The sequence below is a fragment of the Cucurbita pepo genome, chromosome 2 (genome assembly GCF_057944985.1).
Source record: "Cucurbita pepo subsp. pepo isolate OVF chromosome 2, ASM5794498v1, whole genome shotgun sequence".
In the NCBI taxonomy this organism is placed as follows: Eukaryota; Viridiplantae; Streptophyta; class Magnoliopsida; order Cucurbitales; family Cucurbitaceae; genus Cucurbita; species Cucurbita pepo.
Window position 1 is genome coordinate 4,560,072 of NC_141799.1, and position 20,739 is coordinate 4,580,810.

A 20,739-nucleotide genomic window follows, 5' to 3' on the forward strand; every position below is an offset into this window, starting at 1 on the left:
CTTAAATCAAATTTTGGTGATAAAGGTTATGAAAATAATCCATGAATATTTAGGATTTGTGAAAATGACATAAACGGCTATTAAGGGAAGAAGCACGTTTTACAATATGTTTGGTTCACGTGTCTATCAAAACTAGTATTCTTGAGTTATGGATAGAGAAGAGCGGAGACGATGACTTGAGCCAATTTTCTCTTGAATAAAGTTATAAAAAGTGGGAGTAATGTGAAATGACTCTGATCCTATGAGCTGTAGAGTCAAGAATGCAGCTCGAGCGCAATAAGTCTGGACACCTAATGGTTCTTTTAGAAAAAAAAAAAAAAAACAATTTTAATAGGTATTTCACTTGTTCAATACTTTTTAAAATTTAAAGGCGTATGTTTAAAAATTTATTATACAATTTTTAAAATTTAGAAACAGTATAGGACTAAATGGGCAATTTAACCTAAAATTTCTCGACTTGTAAGCTAATTAAAAAGAAGAAGAAGAAAAGTTGGGTGAAAAGCTTAGAACACATGTAATCCAAGTTGAAATTGAAAGAAAGGCAATGAATATGAGATCCAAAGAAAGCAACAAAAGAGTGACAAAATAATGTTGTCAAAGAATATGAGATTCTCCTAACTTGGTACGCACTCAAAAAAACACAAAGACATGACATTATGTCATGTTGCATCATTAAAAGCTCTCCAAACCCCACATCCACTTCTCATAAATGCCCTTCTATCCCTACTTATTTACATTTTATCTCTCTACCTTTCAATAAGATGACCCGAAAATTCCGATCTACCTAATTCATATCGTAGGTTTGGGTTGCGTTATGAACTCAATTGGGTTGGGTTGGATTCAAATAACTGAAATTTTTATGAGTTGGATTAGTTTATGAGTTCCCCTAAAGCTTGAATTTATTGTTAATTTAAAAATTTACGAATCTATATGCTTCGATTGGCTAAAGGAGGCACCAAAGGCTAAGAATGGTACGCAGTGGTTAGGTTTTATACCAAAAACCAGAAAGTACCTCATTTCAGTGGAATAGGTTTCATTGGACATTCATTCCGAACTACAACTTCCTATGTTATGGGTGTACTACTTTTCATCTCACTGGAACGAAAACCCACATTATTCATTGGGTTCTGGTTGATCTCGTCTCCCTTCTAAAACATCAAAAAAGCTCTACGAGCTTCCTTTTTACTCTATAGAAATTGATGGAAATGTATGTCCGTTCTTATTTGATTCATGCTATAATTACTCCTTAAATATTTTTCTTTTAAATCTTATCGATTTTTTTAATGAACTTTCAAATTAATGATACTTTTAGGATACATTATAATAATTGAAATATTTACAACTAGTAGGATTTAATGCTATAATTATATAGGTAATTTGGTACCTCGTTTTTTTTTTTTTTTTATAATAATTATTGAATTATACTCCATAAATATTGAATATTGGTTCAGTAATTAATCAATCCTATTTAGTAAAATATTGAATCTTGGCAAATAATATCGTACATTAATAATTTGATATGTATTATTAACAATAATAAAGATCAGTCATTATTTTATACTACGCTCCATTTAATGATTTCATCCAATCTTAACTAAACTTATAACTTTTTCTTTTTTGGTTTTTTCGATTTTAAAACGTGTCTATTATAAAGAGGGTCGTGGCTCGCATCGTCCAAGTCTAATCCTACTCCGACCAGTGCCTCATATCGTCCAGTAACTTAGTTCTGATATAATTTGTAATAGCCCAAAACCACCGTTAGCAGATATTGTCCGCTTTTCAAATTTGTACCTAATTTAAAAAAAATTAAATAAAAATGGTGAATTTTGAATTGGGTTTCTGAATTTTATTTTAAAACTAATCCGAATTAATAATTAGAAGAAAAAAAAGGGGTGAATTTCATAATTGAAAGACTTGAGGGACTGGGCTACAAAGATAGCTACATTTCAATCAATTTTTCACTTTGGATAATTTTAAATATCTAAAACATCCCCTTTTCCCCCTCCCTTTTAATCAACTTTATTATTATTATTATTATTATTTTTTATATATATTTTTCCTAAAAAGTGAGGACGGGCATCAATCATTCCATCCATTTTCCTCTTTTTATTTCAACATTTAAAATCATTTTTTAATTCATATTTTTTTAGAATATTTTCTCTTATTCAAATCATTTTAAATTTTGACATAAAAGTTATTTTATGTTAATAATTATTTAATTTTAAAAATTTTAATTTATTTTTAAATTAAATAACCATCATCTTCCCCCTCAACCTACCAATATCTTATTCTTAAAATAAAATTTTATTATTATTTGTCCGTACGATTTTTTTGTCCAAATTTCGAAAACAACAGTAACTCTAACAAAATATTTAAATTTTCAAAAATTAAAACGTTATAAAATATATAAAAAAAAAATAAAAATAATTAGGATATTACGTGAATTGGTTAATCAACTTTAAAAAAAATATATTTTAAAAATGTAAAATCGAATAAATCAAAGTTTAAGCTATGAATTTTGGAATAAAATAGTCCATAAAACTCCTTATATGCATAAGCCGTTGTTGTTGTCTTTTGCTTACATTCTCACGTAACACCAATTTCAATTTCTTTCTCTTGCTGTCGAAACTCTCTCTTCATCGCTTTCTAAAATCTTCTCTTGAAATACAGACCCGAGGTTTATATTCATGTTGCTCAACTATAAGCAACGTAAATCGAAGTAGGCTTGACCCACTCAGTGCTAAGAGTGGGTGCCGCACAATCGCCAAATCATATAATATATATATTAATGTGTTTGGGAGTTCGGACTTCTACTTAATTATTTTATATTAATTCTTAAATTTCCTAAGTTTTCATGTCTCCAATGTTAATTATATATAAATTATATAGTTTTTGGTAGCATATTCTAAAATCTTCTTCACCACTAATTATTCATATTAATACACAAATTCTTTTTTTTTTCTTTTAATAATAATAATAAAGTTCAAATTCTTTTAAAAGTATTACAACTAAAATTCAAAATTGACTAGACATGGACAACATATTTAGCATAAAAATAATATTTTATATTTTATTATGATTTTTCAAAAAGTTTTAATTAATAGAAGAAAACAAACGTGAAGTGCCCAAACAAACTCCGGGGAATTAGGTGTCCTTTTTTATTTATTATTTGTTTTTAATGAAAATTATTGGGTTTTATCTAATTTTGAAATTTCCCTTTTGTCCCCTAATCTAGCAGGGCCCCACGTTACCGTTATCATCAAATTCCAAAACTACTCTTAAATTACCTTTTTGCCCTCCCATGTGCCCACAATCATCATCCCTTTCTTTCACAAAATGGTCCTTCCTACCTTTATATTTATTTATTTATTTATTTCTGAATTTCATGAGTTATTTGATTTAATTATTTATTATTTATTTTGACAAATAACTCCTTAATCAACGGGGACTTCACTTTACCTTAGCTAATAATCAAGGTAAATAATCAGACGTGATGAAAGGAAGTAGTATTGCCAGTTGGAGATTGCTCGATAAATTATTATCATATATGCTCTGAATGATTGATGGATGTTGTCTTTCTGTTAAGTCTATTTGTTAGTAAAATTAGATTTATAATTTAACCAAATTGAAAACGACCCTTTGAAATAAAGGTAGACGATTTATGAAGTTTGATTATAAAGTTTGACTTCTGTTTACTAATTAATAAACCTATCCTAAATTACGATAAGATAAAAGTTAAAAAAGTCAAATAATGAAATTAACTTTATTAAATTAACCTAGTTTAATTTTAAGGATGATAATTACCCGATAAATTATGAGTAGAAAAATAAAATAAAATTATATATCATTTTACCAATCTACCCATGCAAAAGAAAAAAAATTAAAATATAATATTTTTTCTATTTCACTTCCAAAGTCAAATATGGGTTTTTTTTTTTTTTTTTTGAAAGGGTAGAAATGTAAATATAATTTTCCTATTTAATTCAAAACTCCCTCCAAATTTAATCAAAATGTCACATCCCACAGACATTGACCAAAACACCAATCATTTATTAAATTCTCAAATTCCACAAAATCCCTTGTCATGTTTTTTTTTTTTTCATGAACAAATAAAATAATAAATAAATAAATAAATAAAAATTCAAATTCATGTCATGACAAAATAATTAAAAAAAAAAAAAAAATCAATCCCTTCCTTATCCTTTTCTGCACCTTCAATCACACCAACCAAAGGCCAACTTTGTTTCCAAATTCTAAAAATTACGTATTTGCCCTTCATCTCAACAAGTATTTACAATTAACCAAAAACAAAAAAGATTTAATTATTTTAATATACTTTTTAAAAATAAGTTTACTAATCATACTCGAAGCTACATGTTGCATAAATATTAATTTTTTAGTGTAAAGTTTATAGATTAAATAATTAATATATTATTAATAATAATAAAATTGTAGAAATATTTAATAAATTCAATGGGCCCCACTCCAATCAGCCCTTGCATATGGTCCACAGAACAATTGCCCCATTCATTGACCAAAATGTGTTGCCTTTGTAACCAATAAGTTATAAAACCATTTTCCTTTTTTATTTTTATTTTTTATAAAGTTGGAAGAAATTAATTCGACTTTACTGGTTAAATAAATAAATAAATAATATATTTTTTTTATTATAGAAATTCGTAATGTTATAATCAATTTGAATATTTAATTACTGGTCTTTTTAAAGTAAGATTAGGTCATATACTATTTAAATTACGATTTGAATTAAAAAAAAAAAAGAAAAAAAGAAAGCATTAATTAATATATTATTGTTTTCTCAATTAATTATTGCGTAAGCATGGACTAATATATTATTGTTTCCTAAATTCATTATTGAGGAGTAATTTATTGATGAAATAATGCACCTATAAATATCTAATCTTATTATACTATTTTAATGTATTTATCAAACTAAAATTTAATTTTTGGAAACAAATTATACGGGTGTTTATATAACATGGTAGTCTAACCAATCCGAGATTTTTATTTGTTTTCAGTTGAGTTAAATTTTTAAAAAACCAACCAGAATTTTCGTACTGGGGTTGTTCGGGTTACCCGACCAATGTATCGTGAATAAATAGAATTTTTTAAATAATTCTACTTTTTAGACAGAGTGTTGGATTGTGAACTCTATTCAAGTTGCTCGGGCTACAACCCAACCAATTTAAAATTTTAGGTTGGTACAAAATAATTTTATTAGAAATTAGAATAAAAAAGGAAAAAAAATTGAACAAGCATAAACTAGTTTAGATAGCATCCTAGCTGTACAATTAATCAATTAATAAGTTCATTATCTGTCATCATAACCGTCGATTTATACTAATAATAACATTTTTATTTATTTATTTTTTTTTTTAATATTTCAACGATGACCTGTGGAAGATTTGACTCACACTAACAAAATTAATTTATTAATCCACCACTGAGAATTAAGAATTTCCCACTATTTCAATTTAATTTAAATTATAAATTTTGTATTTTTTTTTTAAATATTTATAACCTATGAAAAAACATCGACCATAATAATTTATATTAATTTAACTGTTTAAACTGTATTTAGATCGAGTAATCTAATCATATTAATATTAAAAAAAAAATTGGATTTTATTGTAATTGGGTCGCTAAAATAAAATTTAAAGTTATTATTATTATTATTAATTATTTTTTTTTAAGCTGGAAAGAAACTAAAAGTTGATGTTTACCAAAACATTATCCTAAAAAAGGAAATAAATAAATAAATAAATAAATAAAAGAAAAGATGGAAATGAATTTAATTATTATTATTTAAAAAAAAAAAGAAAATAAAATATTTTGTTCGGAATCCCAAATGGGGGAACCAGGCGGTTGCTGCAAGGAAATGTTTGGGAGTCTACAGCTCCACCTGCCCGAAACAAATTTTGAAATTTCTTTTCAAAACAAAAAGCTTCAAGCAACAACAACAACAAAAACCAAAACATTCATCAACTTCTCTCTCTTACACCTCTCTCTCTCCTCTCTCTCTCTCTCTCTCTCTCCTCTTCTTTCTTTTACATAATTTTTTTGGGTTTTAACGAACAGAGTGAGAGGGGAAAGGAATAGTTTCAAGAAAATTTTGCCCCCTTTTTTTTTTTTTTTTTTTGTTGTTTTCGATTGTGTTCTTCATATCTTCTGTTTCTATTTCACCACTGTTTTTGTTTAAATTCTGATTGATTCTGCATTTTGGGTATTTATAATTCTTCTCTAACACCCATCTGATTCTGGGTATATAATTCTTTTGTATACCCATCTGATTCTGGGGTTTTGGCTGGATTTTATTGGGTTAAGTGAGGTGAATTTCGGATTTCTGGGTTGAATTCTGTGGAATTTCGGGATTTGGAGTAGTGGGGTTTTGCCAAAATGATGTTATCGCCATCGCCTTCGACGATAGCTCGGAGTTCACTCGAGGAAATGCTCGATTCGCTTCGACGAAGGGATGAGGTTGATAAGCCTAAAGACGCGCCCCCTGCATTGCCGTCTCGACCCACTTCGAAGGCTCGGACTCCCCCGGTGGGACGGGCTTTACCTGTCAATTTCAGGGTTAATGTTGATGGCTCCTCTGGCTGCTCTATTAATGGCTTCAATGGAAGGGAAGATGTAATGAGAAAGGAGAATCGTTTGGGTAACTTTGCATTCAAGAGATTGAATAGAGATCAAGATGAGGAATCGCCTTACATGTTAGCTTCTGAAAATGAAAATGGAGATCGAGTGAATGGTTCGAATCTTCGTGGGTCTTATTGGGAGGACAATATCGGTTATTTTCTTCATAAGGTACTCATTTTGTTCATAATGTTCTTCCGGTTATATTGTGTTGATGTACCAATATTTTTCAATGTTGGATGATTCTTGTTTTTCTTTTTACTTGCTACATAGTTCATTGCATTCATCAAGTTTGTACTGGTGTTCATACTGCTGCATATCTTGCAAATCCTTTGTTCTTGATCCAGGAGTTCAATTTTTAGGGGAAATGACTCAATTTGATTGTAATGAATAGGACTAGTGAACAGTTGCTTTACATTATTGGTGTAAATCTAGCTATCTAAATCTCGTGTGTATGTTTTTTCGTCACGTCACGCTATCAGAAACTCCATGTTTGGTGTCAACTTCCAAATGGACAATGGGAGTTAGGAACCATACAGTCGAGCACTGGGGTGGAGGCATCTGTCATGCTTTCGAACAAAAAGGTAGTCCATAACATTGATGATTGGTTGGATTCTTGAAAAACTTGCTGATGATAAATGTACAATGCTTAGGTTATTAAAATTTCGACCGTAGATCTTTTACCTGCCAATCCAGATATCATCGAGGGGGTTGATGATCTTGTACAGCTTGGTTTTCTGAACGAGCCTTCGGTTCTTCACAGTCTCCATCGAAGATTTTCTCAGGATAAGATTTATGTTCGTGTGATTTAGTTTTAAAGATATTATGATTCTTCTCTGTTTGTGTATTTATAGTTTCTTGGTTTCGTTGTTGCAGAGTAACGCAGGGTCGGTTTTGATAGCATTCAACCCCTTGAAAGACATTAAACAGTATGGAAAAGAATTTATTGAAGCCTACAGACAGAGAGTCATAAACAACCCTCATGTTTATGCTACAACAGATGCTGCTTATTCTGGGATGTTAAGAGGTGGATGAATTCATCTGCAATATCTTTTATTCTCCTTCGTTTATTCGAACTTTGTATTTGGTCGGTTGTAATTTATATCTAACGCCCATGAATCTGGATTGTCATTCCTGTTGCAGATGAAGTTAATCAATCCATTATCATCAGGTTAGATTTCAATCTAGCATTCCAAATTCCAGTATTCAATTATGCTTAGACTTCAATGATTTTGTTTTTGTTATATACTAGCGGCGAAAGTGGAGCGGGAAAAACGGAGACAGCAAAAGCTGTGCTTGAATACTTGACTTCTCTCGGTGGTGTCAGTGGCATAGATGACAGAATTTCTCGAGCGAATGTTATACTCGAAGCATTCGGGAATGCAAAAACCTCCAGAAACAACAATGCCAGCAGATTTGTTAGATTCTTTTCCTTTGCTTTTATTACCATTCCTTTGTTTTTCCTTTTTGTCTGACCATGATAACCTGTCACTATGCAGGGGAAGTTGATTGAAATTCTTTTTAGCCGAACAGGGAAGCTATGTGGTGCTGTAATCCAGACTTGTAAGAAAACTACTGCAACCGTGATATATTATAATTTCTCTTTCAGATTACTTTTATTAACTTTCTGTTACCGTTCGTGCATATCGCATGTCGACCCACCTGCCAAATTTCAAATAGTTCTGTTGGATAAGGTAATTATTTCTGTTCTATCAGATCTTCGAGAAAAAACATACTGTGTATTGTGTGTCATCCTGAAGTTGTCGTGTCTCCTTTGAGCAGTCGAGAGTCATTCGCCTGGTTAATGGCGAAAGATCATTCCACATCTTCTATCAACTTTGTGCTGGACTACCATCTAGACTTAAAGGTATTTGTGCTCGTATTTTCTTTTTCGAATCATTTATGTCGTCAATTTCAGATTTTTTACAACAAGGGGAACCATGAATTTTGTAATTCTGTTGCTCGGTTTAATTTTCGTTACCGAGCCTGCAGGATGTTCTAAATTTCCTTTTAGAATACCAGTACTCGATGCACTGCCGACTGTATCTGTATATACCAGCTCGAGGAATGCACAATCACTAAATTTCCTTTACAACCATTGTTTCTATATGTTATTGAAATTATTGTGGTACCCTCATGATTAAGTAGAAGTTAATACTATTTCTTCGTTTTTACGTCTCCAGAGAAATTTAATATCAGAGCGGCCAGTGAGTACAGTTACCTCAATCACAGTGAATGCCTGGTGATTGGTGGTGTCGATGATGCACGGAAATTTAACATTCTTGTGGTAAAGAACTATATAATACTTCGATCCGAGTGCAACCAACCAACTTCTTTTAGTTATTCTATCTTGAATGTCTTATATCTTCTTCCTCTCTTGCCTACAGGAAGCCTTAGACACACTTCAATTCACAAAGGAAGATCAAGAGCATGCATTTGGTTTGCTTGCTGCAGTTTTGTGGATAGGGAACATTACGTTTCAAATAATTGATAGCGAAAATCATGTAGAGGTCATAGCTAATGAAGGTAATACGCGCACCAAGATTCGTACCACCTGGTTTATGATGTTTGAGTCAACTCATGCATGTCTCAACTATTCTCACGTGACAATTGTTTCACTTTACAAAATGGTGAGATATTTAATATCTTAAGTAGGCGATGTCCGTAGTTTGAAGAGTAACCTTTCTCTAGACCCTCATGGCGGTCATGGCATCGTCCTCGTAGTTCTAGACCTCTCATTCTCATTCTCATTCCATTCTGATAAGTAATTTATGTCAGTGGTTGTATAGAATAAATGTAGGTTGGATGTTTCGATGCACGTGTTACTTTTTTGTGTGTATCTGCAGATGAATTTTACCTCTCGAAGAGGTAGCCCGACAAAAACCCGCTCCATTTACTATAGGCTTTTTGTAACATTTTTTCACGAACTTTTTTTATACAGCGGTTGCAAATGCTGCCAAGCTGATGGGCTGCAGTTTTAATGAGCTTAAGTTAGTTTTATCAACCCACAAAGAGCAATCTGGCAAGGATAGCATTGCTAAAAAATCGACATTACAACAGGTTGCTTTCTACTCATCTGTGAAGTCAGTATACATCAATTCTTAGCTTTCTAAGAAAGCGTTCTTTTACTGTAACACGATGTGCATGTGTCGTATAAATACAGGCTACTGATGCAAGAGATGCATTAGCAAAATTTATCTATGCAAGCTTGTTTGACTGGCTTGTAGAACAGATCAATAAGTCACTTCAACCAGGAAGGGAGTATTCTGGAAGATCCATTAATGTCCTTGACATCTATGGGTTCGAGTCATTTAAGGCATGTTATTCTATCCATCTATGAGTAATTTTTATGCAATGACATGTTATGGTGATTATCTTGCTGCCTCGAATTCAGAAGAACGGCTTCGAACAATTTTGTATCAATTATGCAAATGAGAGACTGCAGCAGCATTTTATTCGGCATCTTTTCAAACTTCAGCAGGAGGTGAGAAGTTTGAAATTTCCTGTACTTCAAATGCTGATGTTTTATGGCTTTTGTAAGTAGGAACGTTGAAGTTGCTCGGTTTATTTTTTGTAGGACTATGAATTTAACGGGGTCGACGGTATGAAAGTCAACTTTGAAGACAATCAAGAGTGTTTGAACCTTATTGAGAAGGTAGTCCGAATTTTTTAACCATGAATTAACTTGTGATAGTTTGTGGAAACCTATAAGGGTGTGGAAACCTCTCCCTAGCAGACGCGTTTTAAAAACCTTGAGGGGAAGCCCAAAAGGGAAAGTCCAAAGAGGACAATATCTACTAGTGGTGGGCTTGGGCTGTTACAAATGGTATCATGTGCCAGCGAGGAGGTTGAGCCCGAAGGAGGGTGGACACAAGGTGGTGTGCTAGCAAGGACGTTGGGCCCCAAAGGAGGGTGGATTGGGGGGTCCCACATCAATTGGAGAAGGGAACGAGTGTCAACGAGGACGCTAGGCCCTGAAGGGGGGGGGGGGGGGGGTGGATTGTGAGATCTTACATCGGTTGGGGAGGAGAACGAAACATTCTTTATAAGGGTGTGGAAACCTCGTAGACGCATTTCAAAAACCTTGAGGGGAAGCCCGAAAGGGAAAGCCCAAAGAGGATAATATCTACTAGCGGTGGGCTTGGGCTGTTACAAATGGTATCTTGTGCCAGCGAGGAGGTTGAGCCCCGAAGGAGGGTGGACACGAGGTGATGTGTCAGCAAGGACGTTGGGCCCCAAAAGAGGGTGGACTGGGGGGGTCCCACATCAATTGGAGAAGGGAACGAGTGCCAGCGAGGACGCTCAGCCCTGAAGGGGGGTGGATTGTGAGAGCTACATCGGTTGGGGAGAAGAACGAAGTATTCTTTATAAGGGTGTGGAAACCTCTCCCTAGCACACGCGTTTTAAAAACCTTGAGCGGAAGCCCAAAGAGGACAATATCTGCTAGCGGTGGGCTTGACCGGTTACATTTAGACTTATTTCTATTCCGTTTTAGTGTACATATCATTTCCATTTCCTGAGATAGTGTGATTACTTTGTTTTATCTGATGGAATTGTGCAGAAGCCTCTAGGAGTTCTCGCCTTGATGGACGAAGAGTTAAGTTTTCCGAAGGCTACAGACCTGACATTTGCTAATAAACTTAAGCAGCACTTTAAATCTCATCCCCGCTTTAAAGGGGAAAGAGGTAGGGCTTTCGGCGTTCGACATTACGCTGGAGAGGTTAGTTATTCCAATCTCCCATCCTTTTTCTCAGCAAAAAAGTTAATTATTATGAACAGATTTTATCAGCATCTTGGTTCTTTACTGTAGGTTGTATATGATACAAATGGGTTTTTGGAGAAGAATAGAGATCTCCTGCATTCAGATTCCATCCAATTCTTTTCATCATGTACTTCCAAGCTACTGAAAATATTTGCCTCCAAAATGGTTAACCATTCCTACAAACCAGCAGGTTCGATAAGCTCTACAAAGGGCGTAGAATCCCCTGAGCCAGGTGTTGGTACCAAGTACAAGGTAAAATAGTTGCGAGCGTATCGGTTTTTCTTTATTTGACATTTTCATGGCAACTTATGCATCTCTTCTGTTTGAATAGGCTCTACTATTTGAGCTATTTCATAAATTGGAGTGCACGAGCCATCACTTCATTTGTTGCATGAGACCGAACCGAAGTCAAGTTTGTGGCTTATTTGAGGAGGACCTTGTCCTACAACAACTTAGGTACTGTGGCATTTTGGAGGTTATTAGGATTTCAAGGTCTGGATATCCTATCAGGATAACGCATAAAGAATTTGCTGGAAGGTAGAAGGAAATTTCTTGCACTAGCTTCATTAAATTTTATGCTATAACTAGACTGTTCTTGAATTTCATGTCTGAATATGATGTAAGGTATGAATTCTTCCTTGAAGAAGCGGGTGTAGCTCGAGATCCATTGAGTATATCAATTGCTGTTCTGCAGCATTTTAATGTCCACCCCGAGATGTACCATGTTGGTTATACGAAACTATTATTCCGAACTGGGCAGGTGAGTCCTGTCTTTCGTTTTTCCTGTTAAGATGAGAAATGATATTTCATTGGAGAATCGAAATTTACTTTCGATTCGAGTTTGTATCGTGGTGATGGGTTTTTGTGGTTCTCAGATTCGGGCCGCCTTGGAGGAAAGGAGGACGCAAGCTATGCAAAGCATCCTTGGGGTTCAAAAACACTTCCGTGGTAGCCATTCTCGTGGCCACTTCCATGAACTTAAGCATGCCGCCACGATCTTACAATCATGTATATTGTCGATCTTTATAGTTCGATTGCTGGTAGCTTAATACGTTGTTATATATCGGTCCTTAAGTTTCATCTTTTCAAAAAGTTTGTCCAAGATCCCACATTGGTTGGGGAGGAGAACGAAGCATTCTTTATTAGGGTGTGGAAACCTCTCCCTAGCTCACGAGTTTTTAAAACCTTGAGAGGAAGCTCGAAAGGGAAAACCCAAAGAGGACAATATCTGCTAGTTGTGGGCTTGGGTCATTACAAATGGTATCAAAGTCAGACACGGGGCGATGTGTCAACGAGGAGGCTGAGCCCCGAAGGGTGTGGACACGAGGCGGTGTGCTGGCAAGGACGCTGGGGTCCGAAGGGGGTGAATTGGGGAGGTCCCACATCGATTGGAGAAAGAAATGAGTGTCAGTGAGAATGTTGGGCTCTGAAGGGAGGTGGATTGTGAGATTCCACATCAATTGGGGAGGAGAACGAAACATTCTTTATAAGGGTGTGGAAGCCTCTCCCTAGCAGACAGGTTTTAAAAACCTTGAGGGAAAGCCCAAAGAGGACAATATCTGCTAGCGGTGGGCTTGGGCTATTATACGCACCAATTCCTACTCTATAAACGTGGTTGCACGCTTCAAATTAAGAGGATAGTCCGCAATAAACGCTGATCAATCAATTTATCTATGCAGTTATTCGCGGCGAAAGTTCTAGAAGGAGAAGTACTGGTAAGGTGAAGAGGTTCTCATTCACTGTGTGCGCTTTCAATGTTCCTTCTAAGGTGTATGAACAGCAGGCAATCATACGATTACAATCCGGTAATCACGAGTGTTATGTCACGCTGCAACATTTGTAATGATCGATATCATACTAATCTTATATCTTCCGCTTTACCCTGCAGTAATACGTGGTTCGTTGGTTCGAAATCATTTTATGGGCAAGAGTGATTCGAATAGGTTTGAAAACCGACCGAACAGGGACAGGAGACTTTCAGAGGTATCCTCGTGTTATTTCTTTTACCTGTTCGACATAGTTGAGGGAAATGTGTTTACTGGGTAATCGTGCTCGTAAGTTTAGGACTATATGTATGTGCGAGTGTCCGTGACGGTCTCTTATTTCTCGAGCAGGATCACGCGTTGCCTGCAACACTGACCGACCTTCAAAAGAGGGTCCTTGAAGCTGAAGCAACCATAGGGAAAAAGGAAGAGGAAAATGTTGCATTGCGGGACCAAGTAAAGCAATTTGAGGCTAGGCGGTTAGAATATGAAGCCAAGATGAAGTCCATGGAGGATATGTGGCAAAAGCAGATGGCATCTTTGCAAGTAAGTTCACACCACCTAATTTTTTATGTGAAAAGTTGGTATGTGAGATCCCATATCGGTTGGAGAGGGGAACGAAACATTTATTATAAAGGTGTGAAAATCTCTCCATAATAGACGTGTTTTAAAACCGTGTAGTTGATGGTGATACGTAACAGGCTAAAGCGGACAATATCTGCTAGCGGTGTGTTTGGGCTGATGTGAATGGTATCAGATCCAAACACCAGGTGGTGTGCCAACGAGGACGCTGGACCCCATGGGGGTGGATTGTGAGATCCCACATCGGTTGGAGAGGGGAACGAAACATTCCTTATAAGGGTGTGGAAACCTCTCCCTAACATACGCATTTTAAAACCGTGTAGTTGACGACGATACGTAATGGGCTAAAGTGGACAATATCTGCTAGTGGTGTGCTTGGGCTGTTACGAATGGTATCGGAGCCAAACATCGAGCGGTGTACCAGCGAGGATGCTGGGTTCCTAAGGGGGTGGATTGTGAGATCCCACATCGGTTGGAGAGGGGAACGAAACATTCCTTATAAGGGTGTGGAAACCTCTTCCTAACAGGCGCGTTTTAAAATCGTGTAGTTGACAGTGATACTTAACGACTAAAGCGGACAATATCTACTAGCAGTGTGCTTGGGCTGTTACAAATGGTATCAGAGCCAGGCACCAGGCGGTGTACCAGCGAGGATGCTGAGCCCTTAAGGGGGGTGGATTGTGAGATCTCATGTCAGTTGGAGAGAGGAACAAAACATTCCTTATAAGGATGTGGAAACCTCTCTCTAACATATGTGTTTTAAAACCATGTAGTTTTTGGTGGTACGTAACGAGCTAAAGTGGACAATATTGCTAGCGGCGTGCTTGGACTGTTACAAATGATATCAGAGCTAGACACTGGGCGGTGTGCCGGCGAGGACGCTGGGCTCCCAAGGGGGGTGGATTGTGAGATCCCACATCGGAATATTTCTTATAAGGGTATGGAAACCTCTCTCTAACAGACGCGTTTTAAAACTGTGAAGTTGACAGTGATATATAACGGGCTAAAACGGACAATATCTGTTAGCAATGTGCTTGGGCTGTTAGTCATGAAACCCTTCTTGAAGCTAGAACACTTTTTGATTCTTTTGAACTAAGCTAAGCTGTTATACATAATGCAGACGAGTCTTGCTGCTGCTAAAAAGAGTCTTGCTACTGAAAATATGGCCGGAAGGGTTGGTGCAGGTAACTCACCACCTCACTATTACGATTCTGAAGATACGACGTCCATGGAATCTCGAACTCCCCGTGAAGCTGGAGCAGGCCGAGAAATGAATGGTACATCATTTTCTGTGAACAATCTCGTAAAGGAGTTCGAACAGCAAAAGAATGCATTCGATGATGATGCCAAAGGTTTGGCCGAAGCAAAATCAGGTCAGGGACAGCCAGGAGGGGCTAACACGAATCCGGACGAAGAATACCGTAAAATTAAAGTCCGGTTCGAAGCATGGAAAAAGGAGTACAAGGCAAAACTACGTGAAAATAAACCTAAGGTTCATAAACATGGTCCTTTCGAGGCTGATATAATTCGTCGAAAATGGTGGGGGAAGTTGCGGTTAAGATCGTCATAGATGGATTATTGAGTTGTATATGAAGGGACTGGAGAAGTCTTGAAAGGGTGGGAGAGAACGTTGATCGGACAACGACCCGATAAATGGAGAAACGTTTAACGTGTTGGGAGGACGGAGGGGGAGGGGGAGTGTTCAGAAGATTGTGTATAAGAGTCATTTGGTGATGCATGGTCTCGGGTGCATGGTAGTTTAGTTTGGTGTATAGTTTGTACTGTCATTTATATTTAGTTTGATGGTATAGATGTTGTTCATAGTTTATATTAAAGGAATGGAAGAAAGCGTTTGTACCTCTGAATACACCGAATCAGCTCTCCATTATTTAATGTCATATCTTCTGTTCACATGGCCAGTTCAAGTCTACTGTTAGTAGATATTGTTCTCTTTCGGGCTTTCCTTTAAAGTTTTAAAAACGTGTCTCCTAGGAGAGGTTTCTACACTATTATAAAAAATGTTTCGTTTTTCTCTTTAACTGATGTGGAATCTCACAATCCACCTCCCTTTGGAGCCTAGTGTCTTTGTTAACACTCGTTCCTCCCTCCGATCGATATTAAATAACACTCGTTTTAGAACATTTTTTGTGATCATACATGTACGTAGATTTTTCATGTACATGGATAACACAAACATCTCGAATGGCATTGGAGATTGAATCCGCTGCTTAAATGGGGTTGGCCTGAGAAGAGAGCTGGAAGCTAGCAGAGGGCGCCATTGATGTCACTGCCCAAAGATTTCAGTTGCAGGCTGCAGTTGAGAAGTTGAAGGCAGGGGATGATGATGGTGTTATTATGAACTAAATTTTTTAGTTATCAGGAATAATGGAAAGGTATTGCAAACGCTGGCGTTTTAAGTGGGTTAGAAAAAAAAAAACATAAAAGAAGTGCGGTGAGCGTGGATCGAACACGCGACCTTCAGATCTTCAGTCTGACGCTCTCCCAACTGAGCTATCCCCGCAATTGCTTGAAGTGAGTAATTAAAATTAATAAGAATAAGATGTTTTCCTCATTAGCAAAATTCTGACACCTATATTTATATCTATTAAAAAAAGTATTTAATAAATTTTTAATTTTGTGTTTAATAGATTATTAAATTGATATATTTTTTTTTAATTTACCATCAATTGATCCTAAAATAAAAAATAAAATAAAAATTAAGTTTTGTTAATCATAATTTTAATTCTTTTTTATCTAATATATCAATTTTAAGACATTTTAATATCAACAGAAATAAATGTCAATTTAAAAATTTATATACTAAATTTGTAATTAATCATTTAAAAATTGTTTAGCATAGGATTTGTATCTAATAATGCTAATTAGATAGATTATTAAAATTTTCAATTGCATCCTCCAATTTAAAGTTTTTAAAAATCATCATATATGCTTGAAAAAAATTTAAAAAAATATAAAATTCAAAATTCTATTACATATAAAATTAATATAAAATTAAAATGGTGTGGGATCCTTTTTTAATGTTGCTTACTGTCACATCATACATCTTTAACTGTGTTGCATCATAATCTTAACACGTTCACAACTAGCAGGAACTCAAGCCCCATATTCATTTTTCCCCAACTTTATGACCTGTGAGGTTTGTCTTCGCCGAGCTATAAATACATGAATTTACTTTAAATATATTTAATTTTTAAGTAAAATAATACTTTTATTTATATTTTGAAAAACAAAACAAAAATTTGATTTTGCTCCCTTTTGTTGTTGTCATCCACAAAATTAGACATCACTTATTTCTTTAAAATAATAAAGGATCTTAGTTAATATCTCATAAGTTTAAACCGTTACAAATGGTATCAGAATCTAACGATTGTGAAATTGTAAACGCAGGTTAAAATCATGAGGCCGACAGACAGCGATACGTAACGGTCCAAACCATACAAATATCTACTAGTAGTGGGATTAGTCTATTATAAAAAGTATGAGAGCTAGACACCAAATTGTGTGCCAACGAGTACGTTAGGCCCCAAAAATGGATTGTGACATGTCACATTGATTCGAGAGAGAACGAAATATTTCTTATATAAGCGTGTTTGTTGAACTACAATCAGTTGGAAGAAGAATTAAAATTCACGATCCTTTGAGGGTTTCTGGAGCAGGAAAGTGAGTTGGGTGAGGGTGTTGTTGAGGGGCATCAGAGCCCCTAAACAGCAAAATTGCAAGGCTTCCAACACAAAAGTATATGAAACACCCAAAACAATGGGTCACAAATGACCCAAAATCTGTTCCCACAATGCACTGCCAACCTCCCCCATGTGTCCTGTCAAATTCCTGCCCAAACAACCTTAATTCATTAATTAATTCACTCCCTTTCCCAAACATCAACACCAAAATTTAACCAATTTTTACCTTCTTTATGAACCGAGCAATGTCAGTCGCTTCCGTCACATCAAACCTGTCCAGTGCCTTAGCCGCCAGCTCCAACGCGTCCTGCTGCATCGCCTGCAGCATGTCCGTCTCGCCCACAATTGCTTTGCCTTCCAACATGCCTCCCACCCGGCGGCTGTTGCTGGTGGCTGTGGGCGGAGGAGGAATGAACCAAATGTTCTATTATATAGAGCTTTTAGGATAAACTTTGGCTGGTGCTAACTCTTGGGTCACCCACAGCCAGATCCTCTCTATGTGGTCACCAACCAATCTTCCCGGAATCATGCTAATTCTTCGATTCCGATACCCGATAAAAAGGGTTGTCGAGTAAATGAAACAAGATAAATTTCTAAGTTCTCGACACTTTTTCTTTTTGATTTGCACGTGAAAAATTTTGTACATATAGATTATTAGCCATTAAATTATGCTTATATATACATACGTACGTACCCACATGTATATATATATATTTTGATGATTTGTACATCTCTATTAGTACGAGACATTTTCAAAAAACAAAAAGTAAAGTTACGAGAGTTTATGCTCTACATATAATATATATATATATAAAAGGTACTAAAAATCTAGGCCACTAGTTTTTTCTTTGATGTGGATGCTGATGGACAAGGTGGCATAATGTGGCTTTAGGTGTGAAAATTACCGGGAATTTCTCGTCCATGTATAACTCCGACACACGTGGAATGGGCATGTGGTCCTTCAATAAGATTCTGACACGTGGTGTTTGTCGGATTTGAACAAAAATATAAAATTAAATTTATATTGAAATAATCCAATGTGAATGTATTATGAAGTTAAATTACTTGATTTAAGATAATTAAACAAGATTAGCGATTTGATTTTTGTATTGAATTTTAGTGAACGGTGTTAATAGCAATTAATCATTTTATTGGTAATTTAATATGAAAACAAGTTTCCTATAAATAATAAAAAATTCATACCGACGTGGAAGTTTGACCGAATCAAATAATGACACGACATGTCCAGCTGTCACCGACCGGAGAAACGAATTCCTGGTTTGCTGGAGAGTCGCAACAGATTGTTCGCCGCCATTGTCTCTGCACCATTCAAATGTTCAATATTACACCATTGCCATTCCGCTCCAAACCCATCATCAACCCACGCAACCACCGCTTTCCGCCAAAAACCACCGCCCACCATGGTCCGCTGTCTGTTCACATGCTTAGGCAAGGGCAGCGACAACGGCGGCGCCCCAATCCCCAACGACAAAGCCAGCAGCGCCACGGCGGATGTAACGGCGGAGGAGAATTGCCGGGGTGGAGCCGTACTAGTGGAGCTATTCTCGTCGCAGGGGTGTGCGACATCGCCGGAGGCAGAGGTGCTGTTGTCGAGACTGGGGAGAGGAGATTTTGAATTGGAGGTGCCGGTGGTGGTTCTGGCTTACCATGTGGACTATTGGGACTACAATGGGTGGAAGGACCCCTTCGGTCATAGCCAGTGGACGGTCCGCCAAAAGGCCTACGTTGAGGGGTTAGGGCTCGATACAATGTTTACTCCTCAGGTCGTGGTTCAGGGCCGGGCTCAGGCGGTTGCTAACGATCAGGATAGCTTGGTGGGTATGATTAAATCCGCTCCCAAGTTTGCTGCTCCCACTTTCCAGGTTCAATTTTAACCCCAATTTCTGGGTTCTATTGTAATTTTCGGATTAAACTACGATTCTGGGTTTGAATTTGATTTTAAGAAACAGAGCTTTTTTCCCCCAATTTTCACTCTCGCCGGAAATTTTCCACAGGCGACGTTCCTCCGGCCGACGACGGACAGCCTGGAAGTGACACTCACCGGAGCATTGAGGACGAAAGTAGACAGCGACGGCGCAGATGTTATGGTGGCGCTGTACGAGAGCGGCCTGGTCACGGATATCTCCGGCGGCGACAACAAAGGGCGAGTTCTGGCCAATGATTTTGTGGTGAGAAAGCTTGAAAAGCTCTGCTCCGTTAAAAGCGCCTCCGCTAAAAAAACCGTCTCCGGCACCGTCGCTTTTTGTCTGTGGGAGGGCTTTAACGGCACGAAATGCGGCATCGCCGTCTTCGTTCAGAACAATTTGCATCATATTTTCGGTTGTCAGAGTTTTCAATTGCCGGAAGATATATGAAATTTGGGCGGAATTTGAGTGGTTATCGACTTCCTTGGGGCTCATCAATGGCGGCCGATCGCTTGTGGCGGCCGTTTTATGTATAGGATATGTAAGTCCGTTAACTACTTGGTAGAGTTATTGTTTAAATTTTTTTTCTTCATTTGTTTAAATAGTTGTTTTGTGATTTTTTTATAACTATTATTTTCTTAAAAATAGTCTATTTTAAACTGAGAGATTTAATTTGTATTCATCTTATACAATTTGATTTCCCGGGTTTAATTGTTGAAAAATATCGTGTATTCATTTACTCAATAAAAATATTGAGTATCCATTCACTCGAAACTTCTCTATTTTGCTCCATTTGTGCTTTTAATGATTTAATTTATCCTTATATATGGATTAGCAATAGATAGAGTCTAATGGTGATATTTCCATGGATTGATATATAATAAAATCATCTCCCTAACAAATAGTGGAGTCTAATTGTGAGATTTGCATTGATATATAATAAAATCATCTCCCTAACAAATAGTGTCGGTGGACAATGTCTCATAGTGATCTTCCTAACAGAGGACAATGTCTCATAGTGATCTTCCTAACAGATAGTGTCTCCTAATAGATAGTGTCTGTAGACAATGTCTGATCGTGATCTCTCTAACAGATAGTGTCTGTAATACCGATTTTCCTAACAGATAGTGTCTGTAGACAATGTCTGACAGTAATCTCCCCAAACAGATAGTGTCGGTAGACAATGTGATAGTGTCTGTAGACAATGTCTGACAGTGATCTCCCCAACAGATAGTGTCTGTAGACAATGTCTGACAATGATCTCCCCAACAGATAGTGTCTGTAGACAATGTCTGACAGTGATCTCCCCAACAGATAGTGTCTGTAGACAATGTCTGACAGTAATCTCCCCA

At 36.4% G+C, this 20,739-nt stretch overlaps 3 protein-coding genes and 1 non-coding gene across 4 annotated transcripts; 2 read left to right on the forward strand and 2 right to left on the reverse strand.

The window, feature by feature from the left end:
• Positions 1 to 5,886: 5,886 nt before the first annotated feature.
• LOC111788698 (myosin-2) lies at positions 5,887 to 15,680 on the forward strand. The gene is made up of 24 exons (XM_023669141.2): positions 5,887 to 6,825; positions 7,137 to 7,238; positions 7,308 to 7,451; positions 7,531 to 7,681; positions 7,798 to 7,825; positions 7,907 to 8,072; positions 8,154 to 8,217; positions 8,335 to 8,348; positions 8,437 to 8,521; positions 8,838 to 8,941; positions 9,042 to 9,180; positions 9,596 to 9,714; positions 9,818 to 9,970; positions 10,049 to 10,138; positions 10,232 to 10,309; positions 11,216 to 11,374; positions 11,465 to 11,668; positions 11,748 to 11,953; positions 12,041 to 12,176; positions 12,292 to 12,424; positions 13,096 to 13,221; positions 13,305 to 13,399; positions 13,531 to 13,725; positions 14,882 to 15,680. Exons 1-24 carry the CDS (start codon positions 6,415 to 6,417, stop codon positions 15,329 to 15,331), a joined length of 3,552 nt encoding a protein of 1,183 aa, XP_023524909.2. The 5' UTR covers positions 5,887 to 6,414; the 3' UTR covers positions 15,332 to 15,680.
• A 529-nt stretch (positions 15,681 to 16,209) lies between these two features.
• Positions 16,210 to 16,282, reverse strand: TRNAF-GAA (transfer RNA phenylalanine (anticodon GAA)). Its single transcript has one exon. It is a non-coding gene; the product is annotated as a tRNA-Phe (tRNA).
• A 1,053-nt stretch (positions 16,283 to 17,335) lies between these two features.
• Positions 17,336 to 17,916, reverse strand: LOC111789211 (uncharacterized). The gene is made up of 2 exons (XM_023669908.2): positions 17,689 to 17,916; positions 17,336 to 17,610 (listed from the first exon to the last, which is right to left on the reverse strand). Exons 1-2 carry the CDS (start codon positions 17,824 to 17,826, stop codon positions 17,410 to 17,412), a joined length of 339 nt encoding a protein of 112 aa, XP_023525676.2. The 5' UTR covers positions 17,827 to 17,916; the 3' UTR covers positions 17,336 to 17,409.
• An 888-nt stretch (positions 17,917 to 18,804) lies between these two features.
• On the forward strand, positions 18,805 to 20,109 carry LOC111789093 (uncharacterized). Its single transcript, XM_023669738.2, has 2 exons — positions 18,805 to 19,345; positions 19,478 to 20,109. The coding sequence occupies exons 1-2, from the start codon at positions 18,884 to 18,886 to the stop codon at positions 19,835 to 19,837; spliced, it is 822 nt and encodes a 273-aa protein (XP_023525506.2). The 5' UTR covers positions 18,805 to 18,883; the 3' UTR covers positions 19,838 to 20,109.
• The last annotated feature ends 630 nt before the right edge of the window (positions 20,110 to 20,739 follow it).

What these genes read in the sequence shown, in the direction of transcription:
- LOC111788698 (XM_023669141.2), top strand. Translation starts at nt 6,415, where the DNA reads ATGATGTTATCGCCATCGCCTTCGACGATAGCTCGGAGTTCACTCGAG. An exon ending in AGAGGTCATAGCTAATGAAG is followed by an intron (nt 9,181 to 9,595) that starts GTAATACGCGCA and finishes TTTTTTATACAG; the next exon opens with CGGTTGCAAATGCTGCCAAG. An exon ending in GGGACAGGAGACTTTCAGAG is followed by an intron (nt 13,400 to 13,530) that starts GTATCCTCGTGT and finishes TTTCTCGAGCAG; the next exon opens with GATCACGCGTTGCCTGCAAC.
- LOC111789211 (XM_023669908.2), bottom strand. Translation starts at nt 17,826, where the DNA reads ATGTTGGAAGGCAAAGCAATTGTGGGCGAGACGGACATGCTGCAGGCG. An exon ending in TTGCTCGGTTCATAAAGAAG is followed by an intron (nt 17,611 to 17,688) that starts GTAAAAATTGGT and finishes TTGTTTGGGCAG; the next exon opens with GAATTTGACAGGACACATGG.
- LOC111789093 (XM_023669738.2), top strand. Translation starts at nt 18,884, where the DNA reads ATGGTCCGCTGTCTGTTCACATGCTTAGGCAAGGGCAGCGACAACGGC. An exon ending in TTGCTGCTCCCACTTTCCAG is followed by an intron (nt 19,346 to 19,477) that starts GTTCAATTTTAA and finishes AATTTTCCACAG; the next exon opens with GCGACGTTCCTCCGGCCGAC.